Below are 11941 nucleotides of genomic sequence, written 5' to 3'. Positions count from 1 at the left end.
TGATAATACTCTTCTGCACTTATATATTTATAAGAAGAAAGCAACCTTTAATGGTGTAATTTTTTTTTTTTTTTTCCAGTCAGACTGGCTATTAAAACCATTTTTTGTTACCAGAGTGGGCTAGATGGAAGGACACAAAGTCTATGGTTTTTGTTTTGGAAGAATGACAATGCCAAGTATTTCCTTGTAGAGAATATAAATAGAGCTGTAAAGAAAGGCAGCTTCATCACTGCTTTCTGATGATTCTACACAATCCAGTCGAAAATTAAGACCACCACTGAATTCATGAAGGTAGATCATGAAAAATAACAATTTCTGTAGACTTCTGTGGGAAACAGGAATTATTTCTGTATGTTTGCCTTCAACTAGGGTCTATGAAGCTTGAAAAAACTAATAGCTTGTTAATTAAAAATAGGGAAGAAATATGGAGAAATCTTGTTTGGGGATTATTTTTTTCCTACAGAGAAAAGCACTGAAGCTATCATTTTAGGAGCACCTGTAAATTGTGACATAGTATTTTGTCTACTGTATTTATACATACATTATATATGGTATGCAGCCCCTATAAAAACACAGAAAAATTAAAAGATTGGTTTGAAAATGATCTAAAGATGCGAAGATTTACTGAATTGCCATCTTTCAGATAACTAAGGGAGCTCTATTTGGCAGGTATTTAAAAGGAACAGATAAATTAATTAGTTTATGCTTTTACAAATGAAACTTTTATTTTTCTCATTTCTCTTAAATGTTCATCAAGATATGCATTGGGCAGTTTTTAAGGATGCCAGTTTTTTATCATGTTGAGATATATACTTTTCAGCTCTAGTTACTAGAAACTGATGGTGGAACAGTAACAAACTGACAGGACTAGACTTGAGCTTAATACTAATGTGTATTGTTTCCATATCCTTAGGGACGTGAAGCCTTTCAGGAAGACTTTCAACAGGAAGAGCTCATAGACTGTTCTGAAGTTGACAGGAGCTTCTCTGAGAAAAACAACAAGGCCTGGAGGAGCTGTGATAGCTTCAGATACCTGCATTACATCTCAGCCGTCTTTTTCTTCCAGCTGCCACAGAGCAGAAGATTAGCAGAAATGTCCATAACACTCAAGCAAGTCTTTAATAAAGATAAAACCTTCCGCCCCAAACGCAAGTTTGAACCTGGAACCCAGAGGTTTGAACTTCACAAACGAGCACAGGCCACTCTGAACTCGGGCCTGGACTTGAAAGCGGCGGTGCAGCTGCCCAGCGGAGAAGACCAGAATGACTGGGTGGCTGTCCACGTCGTTGACTTCTTCAACAGGATCAATCTCATTTACGGGACTATCTGTGAGTTCTGCACGGAGAAGACCTGCCCGGTGATGTCTGGAGGCCCCAGGTACGAGTACCGGTGGCAGGACGACACCAAGTACAAGAAGCCCACAGCATTGCCAGCACCCCAATATATGAATCTTCTCATGGACTGGATCGAGATGCAAATCAATAATGAGAATATATTTCCTACCAGCGTAGGTGAGTGTGAGGAGTAAGTTCTAAAGCATAAACTACCTTTCATTTTGTGTACTAAGTATGCTCTCTTCCCACCCTTGTGTTTAGGGATTGTGAAATTCAAGCTTATAAACAGCAGGCAGGAAGGAAGAGGGTGTCTTGCAGGAATAGTGTGAAATGTATGAGATGTTAAAGTGTAGCTTCTAGATATGGTGATCTTTGTTAGCCTAAAACATTTTCGTTCTAGCCTCTCAGGTTAATCACTAAGAGTGTGAAGCACTGCATTATTAGCTTGCTGAAAGCTAATCAGGTTTTCCTGGTTTTGCACTTTGGCTGCTTAGGCAGATACAGAATGGATGGAAAGCAAAACCTAATTAGAGTGGTATCCTCACTCACAAGTGTGTACAACTATGTGCAGTACAAGGCAGTGGAAAGTCAGGAAAGCACTGAACTCTTCTTCCCACTCTCTCTTGATTTCCCATCCAAAACTGACAAATTGAAGTGATTTATTCTCCAAATTACTGTTTGTAAGACTTTTGCTGTGGGTGGAAGTATCTTTGCTCAAATAGTTCCCTCTGGGTAAGGAGGACTTAGCAGAAAAGTGCATTAGGTAGTGAAGGCAGCATAAATCTTTAGCTGTGGCAGCAGAAAAAAAAGTCAGGATGTTCTACCTTAGAGATGTCAGTATACTTACATAATTTCTAGCAGTTTCAGTTAATGAATCCTGATTCACTTCTTGCAGATGAGAAAGCTGGAAAGATGGCTTAAGTGAGTAACAAACAAGGAGAATGCTCATATTTTAAAACAAATTAATCCATATATTTTGCAGTTCATAGGCAGCTCAGGCCTGCAGTTAATTGGTAGTTGATAAATCAAGAGGCTATGTCTGTCAGTGTTGCCTGACCTTTGAAATAGCTTATTCTTGGCCTTGACAGCTATTAGTCTGCAGAAATTTTTGGTGTTTTCCAGTCCCTATCGCTTCTCTACACAAACAGGTAGAGAGAAGGTGGTAACTATATCTTTTAATCTGGACTTTGACAGCATAACAAGGAGGATTTCAGAGGAAGCATTTTTGTGTAATGAAAAATGGCTTTGATTTCTCAAGCATTTGTTGTTTTATGTTTCTTCATGGTAAATGATTTTTGAAATCAAAGGAAGGTTGAAGGTGCAGTGAAGTATGTGATTTTTCTTCCATTGGTTCTGCAGGCTTTTGTTATACTAAATTTCCATGTTGGAGTATTCTTATGTTACTCTGTTCTTCCAGTTTGCATACACAGAAAATGTGTTCTGATGCAATCATGGGGAGCAGGTAACACACTGGCGTGCTGGTGGGCTTTACTTGAACCAACAAATAGCAGAGTGAAGCCTTGTTATTGTGGTGGGTACTTTTTGTTCCTACCTGTCCTGTGGCAGCCTTTGGTTAGGTGCACCATAGGCTTAACAGTAATGCAAACATCTGTTTTCATTGAGAGGAATTAATGATGGCTAAAATGACAGTTGTCTTTCTTCAAAGAAGCTGAAGTATCTAACAGGCATGTCCTTAATAATAATGCAACAGGTCTAAAGCATTGAGTGGCTGCAACTTAAACATCTGTAGAGAATTGCTCTGGAAAAAATGTGTGTCCAGGGGATGGGATTTAGGCTGACCTTTCCATTAGCAAATGAGTTTCTTGAATAGTTCCAGAGTGGGATTCATAGGAGCTGTCCACAGAAACTTGAGCACATTTCTGGTCCTCTTTCATTTGATATATGTCGTGCAAATGGTCTGAAAAAGGATTTCAAGAACTGTGATTAAGGTCAGCTTTCATAGAGGAGCTACTTTCAAAGAAAACAATTTTTAGGATAGGGATAGCCAGGCTTGGTTGGGTTTTTTTTTTGTGTGTGTTGTTGTTCCTCTGTGGTTAAAAAAAGCCAAACAGCAACAACCCACAAATACAGTTGAGTTATTAATCACTACAAATGTTATATTTAACTCTCTCACTGTTTACATTGGCACAGTGACCTCTGGCCACTTACCAGTCTCTCTGTTTCCAGTGGTCTGGTGTTATTTTCTCTCTGCTTTCTCCAGTCATTCTGGTCTCTTCATTTGCTGGCAAAGAGCCTATTCCTCTAGCCACTCCCAACTGCAAATTCAATTGCCTCAGGTGTTTTTTTTTTCTCTTCTCATTGCTGCATAAGTCTGCCTTGTTGTGAATGGAATATTATTTTCTGTTCTAAGAGTCACCAGGATATCCAGATATTTAAGGCCACAAGGATTATTTTATTTGGTTGAGTCACCATCCCTGGAGGTCCTTAAAACATGCATAGATGTGGCGCTTAGTGATATGGCTTAGTGCTGGACTTTGCATTGTTAGGATAACAGTTGGACTTCATGATCTTAAAGGTCTTTTCCAACCAAAATGTTTCTATTTATTCTAATTTGACCTCCAGCATAACACAGGCCAGAGAATGTCACCATATGATTTCTTCATTGGGTTGGTAGTTTGAAATGAGAAGACAGTCAGAAGACAGGGAGTTTTGCTGGAAGAATTATTTTCTGACTTGATGTAATGAAAAACTTATCCCCATGAGGACAGTAAAGCAATGGAGAGGGGACCCAGAAAGGTGTTTAGGTGTCTCTATCCTTTGGGATTTCAAAACCAGGATGAATAAAGCCCTGAGCAACCTGATCTGGTCTGGTGCCTATATAAAGCAAAAAGCTGGTATGCAGACCTCCCAAAATCTGTGCCAGCCTGAATTGTCCTGTGATTCTTAATTCTCATGTCAGCACTGACAGGCTCCTTCAGGAAGAAGAGCTAAATTTATGAGAAATTGATCAAGCTGTTTAAGAAACTGCAACATGTGATTCAGTGAAAGTACAAAATCACTTTTAAACTATGAGAGTTTTTGCAGAGAGGGATTTCAAAGGTTATTAAGTTACTGAATACCTATTCAAATAACCTAGTTAAGGCAAATCAAACTGAAGGCATAGTTTTTGAAGTGTTTTAAGCCTAGTGCTTTGTCTTTAGAAATATACTGTCTGGCCCATGCTTAACCAGTAAATTTTGTAGTTGGCAGCTTCAGAGTTTTTGCACAGACCATTTGTGTGATGCTGCCTCCAAAAGAGGAGCCCAGTATGTCACCACAATGTGTCTACAAAAGCAGACTGAGACTCAGAAGGGCCCTTATGGATGAGATTCAAAACAACCACTAAATCAAGTACTAAACTTTTTCTATTGTTTCATACTAATACAATGGTAGAATTTTTCTGGTTCTCTAGCCAGTAATAATAGTTATCACTTGGGGCATATTTCTGCAGGGGCAGGAGGGTAGCTGACTTGTGGGTGAGAATAGAGACTCAGCTGTTCTCACTGAGAGAAGTCCTCTTCACAGCACAGCCTGTAGAAATGTGGGGAGAGTGTTTGACGTAACTGACTCTGTCTTACAACTGTTCGCGTCTTCCTGCTCTTACAAAGAATGAGGAGGTGCCCATGGTGTGGCCAAAGTGGCATTTGTGGCCATTTGTTGTGTCTACTTTTTTGTCATTCTTTGCACCCATTGCAATTGCACCATCTCAGAACTGATGGGTCCATGCACACTTGCCCTGCAGTAAAAAATGTACAAGCTCTACAGCTGATTTTTTTCTTTTATTTTAAGACAAAGCTTTGCCAGGACTGAAAGGAGGGGTCAAATTGCTGGCTGTTTACTTGTCATTCAGTCACCCAGTGGTGGATGTACACAGCCATAGGTTAACAGCTGAATACTTGTAAATTCCAAACAACCCTTTCTGCTTGATCCTTACACCTGTCAGACCAATGTTGTTGCTGCCCTTCTTGGTCCCTCCTTTAGCATGTGGATGTGTTTAACAAGAAATTTGAGTTTCTTCCCTTGTGAAAACCAAATGAAGAAAATTCTGCAAGACATGGGCTATTGTATGGCCGTAGTTTTCCTCTAGTCATAACATTGTGAATTATGTTACAGAAAAGTTGTAGCAGCTGTCCTATTGGAAGGTTTGGTGTCTTGCAATGTGTGTGTCTAGAAAATGCGAGATACACATTTTGCAAATAAGTTATGGGTCAGTGCTTCTTCCCTCTTTTTCTTGTTCCTCTGATTCAGGCTCTAACAGATATCTGTTGCTTCTGTGGTCCCAAATCTGGGAGTTTGTTTACCCAGCGTGCAGGTTGCCACTGTGCACACCGGGCAGAGGAGCCTGATCACACAGTTGTGCCGATACGGGTGCCTGTCCCGAGGCAGCACCCACGGAAGCTCCAAACCCGTGGTTAATTATACACCGACCATTAACACACTCGTCTTTCCAATACACCTGCCTTGTTCTTCTCTGGCATGGTCGGGGTAGTTGCTTTGTGCTTTCCCTGGCACTCATGCTGCAGTGTGTGCTCAGTTCTTCCTTCACCTTTACCTTTCCAGTTATAATAGGGGTAGGTGGTCTGTGAGTGGGTGGTGGCAATTGCCCTTCCCAGAATGACCTTCTCCCCAGTGTCTTGTTTCTTTTGCAAATCCAAGCAGTTCTTCATGGTTTACTGACTGACCTGGCAATGTGTCAGGTAAATGTCCACTTTAACAGTCATGTCCTGCTTATCTTATCTGCTGGCCTCAGACCCGCAGGGGTAGGGCCACACGATGGGCTTTTGTAGCAGCATGGCAGCTGGAGTCACGTACCTTCTACATTTGGTTTTACTGTAACACTTCTCTGAAACTAAGCTGGCAGATGAAGCAACCCACAAACCTGATACCCTTCAAGAGTACCACCAAAGCTGACTTAAAATTTTGTTGGCCCCATTTGTATAGTTAGTGATGTAGTTTACTAGACAGACAGCTATCTGGCATTACATTACTTTCTTGCTTACTGATTGCACTTTGGAGCAATTTCATTCTCTATTTTTGTCTGTTATCTAAAATGCTGTGATTAGTCCAGGAATTCTGCTTGTACCAGAATAGGGGCTAGTAGTATAGGAGTTTTTTAGGCAATTCTGAAACCCACAGCTGTCCTCCCTCACTGTCTTCTCCAGTGTACCCTCTTTATCTGATGCTAGGTATGCCATTTCAGGAACATATAGGTCTGCCTCCAGCTCACATTATAAATTAAGCCATTCTTCAGTCTAGTTCTGATAATAGAAAATATGTGCAATAGAAAGCAAGTGCAAATTCTTTAGCACATTATCTGCTTTTCAGTGCAAAGGATTTGTCACTGCTGGTATGAAGGAGTGCTGACTCACCCGGAGAATGTGTATTAGAAGGCTGATGCCTCATATGCTGATTTTTCTGTATTATGGCAATCATTAAGGGCTAAGGAGCACTTTTAGTAACATGTAGAAAAGCTAGCCTCAGCAGATCTCTTCATCCATTCTCGACTCTACAGAAACTTAAAAAAACCCAAACACCACAAAACAAAACCCAAAGAAACCAACCCTAAACTTAAGTGTTAGTATGAACAGTGGAGAGAAAAGTTGTGGGAAAATGGATGTGTTAGCTGCCTCTGCAAAGGCTGAAAGGTTTCAGGACCTCTGCTCACTCTGATACTTCTTTGTGAAGATAAAAGTAGGATCGAACACCTGCAAGAAATGGTGTCCCATGTGGAATTGAGGAAACTGTATCTGCCAAGTCCCGTTTTCTCAAGGAATTTCTCTCTCCAGCACATTGTGATTGCATATACTGTGGTACATTACTTGCATTAGTCTCTCAGAGGATCTGCAACTCCACAAGCACAGCTTCTATCCTAACTACACTCATGACCTCAGCTAACTGCACAGCATGGCTGATGTCTGCAGCGTGTAGAGTCTGTGGCGTGCTGGGGCTGAGCTCGTGCCCAACTCAAACTTGTGGGGATCATGCCTCAAACATGTTTTGCCTTGGAAAGTGAGTTTGTGTGAACTGAGTAGTCTGCATTCCAGGGTGTTGTGTGCATTCCTTTCCTTGAGGAACAAGGAGAATAGCTCCTTATTTGAAACCTTATAAAACAGACTTTATCTGATAGGCTGCAAGGATGTCTGCAGGAGTAGTATTTATGGGTCATAATGACTTTGCTGATTCATTGTTTGAAACCCAAACAAAATAATACCAGCAAGTATCAACTTTCTTAATGGCTACTTTTTGCCTGTGTTTATTTTGCCAAATTTAAGTTCAGAAATACTGGAGAAATTCAAAGTATTTTCATCCTTAAAGTCAATCTTTTGAGGACAATGCTGGTACCTCTGGGGCTTGTTTTATACAGAATCTAGCCAAGGGAGTCAGTGAGGCCATCAGCTGCCACAGATGTATGGTAACAGTTGTCAGAGTGGAGTGTTATCATAGAGGTAGGAAAATAATTTTGTCCTCTTTGAAGTACAGTATCAGTTTAGCTTCATGTGGAATAACTGGAGTGCTACAGTAGTGGTTCTAAGGGAACTTCTGAAAAGCCTAAAGCTTAGACAAGGTCTTTGATTCAGTCAGAGGTATATGCACCAATACTGCCTTTAAGTTTGGCCACCTTAATTCAAGTAGGATTTTGGCCTTCTAGATTCACACTGAGTATGTAAGTAAAATTTGAAACCGTAACAGGGGAAAACTCATTAGTTTGTTTTGAATTAGGCCCACATGTGTTTTACAGATTTTTTTTTTTTTGGAGGAAGGTCAAATATGTACTTAAAAAATACATGGTTAACAACCACTAGTGTTGATAAAAGCCATGTGTGAGATTTTGTATCAGAAATAGTGTGGGCAGCAGGACTAGAGAAGTGATTGTCCCCCTTGTACTCAGCACTGGCGAGGCTGTACTGTGTTCAGTTTTGGGCTTCTCACTACCAGGATATTTGAGGTGCTGGAGCATGTCCAGAGAAGGGCAACAAAGTTGGTGAAGGGTCTAGAGCATAGAGTCCTACCAGGAGCAGCTGAGTGAGCTGGAGCTGGTTAGCCAGGACAAAAAGAGGCTGAGGGAAGACCCTCTACAACTCCCTGAAAGGAGGGTGTAGCCAGATGGGTGTTGGTCTTTTCTCCCAAGCAACAAGCGATAGGACAAGAGGAAACAGCCTCAGGTTGCACCAGGTGAAGTTTAGAGTGAATGTCAGGAAAAAATTATTCACTGAAAGGGCTGTGAAGCTTTGAACCAGGCTGCCCAGGGAGGTGGTTGAGTCACTATCCTGGGGGGTATTTAAAAGATATGTAGATGTGGTGCTTAGTGAGTTGGTTTAATGGGGGACTTGTCAGTGTTAGGTTTATGGTTGGACTTGATGATCTTAAGGATATTGTCCAACCTAAATTATTTTATGATTCAATACTCTTCAAGCACAAAAGCAGGAATGACATAGAGGATCTGAAACCTTTGTAAGTATAGTATTCATCCTAATAATGCTGCAAAATATCAAACTTTCTTAACAAACTTTCTTTCTTGTTTATAAGCACGATTAACTGTGTGCTTACCATTAAAGACAACTGTGGTACATTTCTGTGCCTAGTTATGCAGAAATTGTCTGTCTTGAGTAGTTTATATGCTTGGAGAAATGAAAGTAAGCAAGAGATTGAGAAGAAAAAATACTTTAAGAGAAAAGCTGTTTAGCATGGTTTCTGCTAGAAATGATTTTTCTGCACCAGATTAGATTGCCTATTGCCTTCAGCTGATCAGTAAGTAGCTCATAGTGCTGCACATGACTAGCCCTTTTCTACATGGCTGCACCTGACAGTTTCTTTTCTTCATGAGTATGTTTGCATGTGTTTCCATTGGAAAAGGCCATACAAAAAAAGTAAAAGCTGGGGAAGGTTGTGACTATGAAGGAAGTTTATTTCAGAGTCTCAGAGTGGTTCCCCTTTAACTTTGTCTTCACTAAGTTCAGTATTTTTGTGGTTTGTTGACCATTGTAGTCTCTCATACATGGGACGGTCAATACTCAGTGTCTCAGTTATTTAGTTTGTTGAAGAAAACCACTTCAGATCTTGACTCTGATGTGGTCTTTAAGAAAATAGCTGTATTCCTTCCCTTGTATTGATTCTTAAGGATGATGAGAGTGGCCTTTAACAGGTAACAGGCATAAAGTATGAACAGTCTGTTTTTCTATTGGTTTTTTTTTTAAGAATGAGTTGGTGCAACCCTGAACACAAACATGAAAGGTTCTGAGGAGATAAAGGACTAAAAAAAAAAAAAAGCAGATTCCAGTCTTTGCACCATTGAGGACACCGCTTATTTTGGCTGAACAACTTTTTAATGGCACACTTAAAGCTCCTGCTTATTCACTGTCCCTTTGTCCTCAGTTTAAAGAACCAAAGCTTGTAGATTCTGTTTCATAGTGTTAGAGTCTCTCAGCCATTCATTGAAATGGAACACATTTAAGCTTGATTCAAGAAAAGCTAAATTACTCTTGAAAGCAGATTCAGAATTGTCATTAGCTCAGCAATGGAGAAGAGTTTGCTAGTGTCTTTGTTAGAGCTGCAAAGCTACGATGGCCACACAATTCACAGTCAATTCACAGTCGGCAGTCTCTGTTGAGCTGAAGCAAGGCTAGCATTGATACAGGTTAATATGGCAGGGAGTGGGTCTGAAGTTGAACCCTAAATCATATAATATTGAACTTTTTTTTACACACTGAAGAATACCTGCAAAAATTTTGGGTTTATTTGCAACTTACTAGTTAGTTATTAGGTCTTGTAATTCAAACATTTCACATTCAGTGGCCTTAAAATGAATGGATCAAACTCTGGTTTATTATGCAGGTGGGAATCTCATATGATACAAATCAGCATGAACACCAGTTATCAGAATTCCTCTGACCAAACCTATACAGTTATTTTGCTTAGCAGTCATACTTAGTGATAATGTAAAGCATCCTTCTTGGTTTTGCTGATACTTGTGTGCTGCATCTCATCAGGATCTTTGACCAGAACATTATACGAGTCTGGACATTACTTTACCTTATCTCACCAAGATGTAATATACTGTATTGATTTTTATCTAGTGAAACTAGGCATGGGCTGCTGATGCCAGTTACTATCCAACAGACGTAAAGCAAGGAATACTTCAGCAAATGGTTTGGGAGTGTATACAAATATTAGTTAGTGATCTTATCAATGCTTATAAATATCTAAAGTATGGATGTCAAGAGGATGGGGCCAGAATCTTCTGTGATGCCCAGTGAGAGGACAAGGTGATGGGCATAAACTGGATCACCAGAAATTGCGTCTCAATGCAAGGAAGAGATTTTCACTGTGAGGGTGGCAGCACACAGGGACACAACTTCCAGAGAAGTTGTGGAGTCTTCATCTCTGGGGATGTTCAAACCCCTCTTGGATATGATCCTGTGCTGTGGGTGATTCTGCTTTAGCATGGGGCTTGAACTACATGATCTTCAGAAATCCCTTTCAGTCCCTACCCTTCTGTGAATTTCTTATTTATTTTCCCTTTAACGTAGTTAGCTGATGCCATAATTTTTTCCTTTTTTTTTTTCTCTCTAAGCTGTGCAGTTTTAACTGGAACCCATCACCCAATGCAGTCCAAGAACTGCTTGAAGTGAAAAAAGAAACAAAATGTGCATTCTGCATATGTCTTTTGGCACTTGAAGCCAAAAGATGAAGGCAAATCTTGTCAATGTAGCTGTGACAGGACAAGCATGTGTCCTGCAAAGACATCTAATGAGTCTCCGATGTAAAATAGTTACCTTCACTGGTAGCTTCTACAGAGGTGGACAGAAATGCATTAGCTGTCTTAGTTAAACCAACAAACTTCCCTTTTCCTCCATCCATGGTTAATGTAGCTTCCATGTGCCTAAGCAGTGTGCTGTGAGATGCCAGACAACTCTGGATACACTGTAACTGATGCTGATGCCAGGGTCCCCAGAGAAAGTCTCTGCAGCCTGACAGTCATTTCTCCAGCTGAGTTACAAGCTCTGTGTTACCAGCAACTCTTAACAGCAAAAATTCTGTAGTTTATAGCAAGCTGTGTGCCACAAAGCTTACATACACAGCATATGGGCTGTGGGAATATCAATTAATTTTCAATGTTTGACGTTGTTTATGTGAGAACCAAAGTTTTGTGGTTACACATTTCATCTCAAAGAATTGTTTTCAAGTAGAGAAAAACGGAAAGCCAAGGTCTAAATTGTTCCATATCCCCTGAAGCCTGACACAAGATGCTGTCCAGCAGATGATGCACCAGCAGTAGACGGTGCCTTCACACGCAAATGAATATAGGGATTTCCTAGAAAACAGATGCTTGTAGTGTTCCGTCAGTCTTCCTTCTCAAAAATTTTCAGAAATGACCTAACAAATCCTCAGAGCATCTTGTCCACACGGTGTGGAGTGACAGGCTTTACCGACAGGGCTGACACAGAGGATTTTTCTTCCTTCCATCTCACAGTGAGTCACATGTCTGAGGAGCACCAGGGGGGCTGCAGCCTTTCATATGTTTAAAAACATATCGTGGAAACTTGAATTTTCTTCTCATAATGTGGATTCGTGGCACTTTGACTCACAACAAACAAAAGGAAGATTTC

The 11941-nt window shown here is 40.5% G+C and overlaps 1 protein-coding gene across 1 annotated transcript in view; it reads left to right on the top strand.

Annotated features, from left to right (window-relative positions):
• The first annotated feature begins 996 nt into the window (after positions 1–996).
• MOB3B (MOB kinase activator 3B) overlaps positions 997–11941 on the top strand; it is a 48014-nt gene continuing 37069 nt past the window's right edge. Inside the window, 1 exon segment of the mRNA XM_084278597.1 lies at positions 997–1511. Within this exon segment, the coding sequence (XP_084134723.1) occupies positions 1094–1511 (418 nt within the window). The 5' untranslated portion in view covers positions 997–1093.

Source organism: Gallinula chloropus, assembly GCF_964237585.1.
Source record: "Gallinula chloropus genome assembly, chromosome: Z".
Classification (NCBI taxonomy): domain Eukaryota; kingdom Metazoa; phylum Chordata; class Aves; order Gruiformes; family Rallidae; genus Gallinula; species Gallinula chloropus.
Note: the sequence above shows the minus strand (reverse complement) of the source record. Positions and strands in the feature narration are given on the sequence as shown.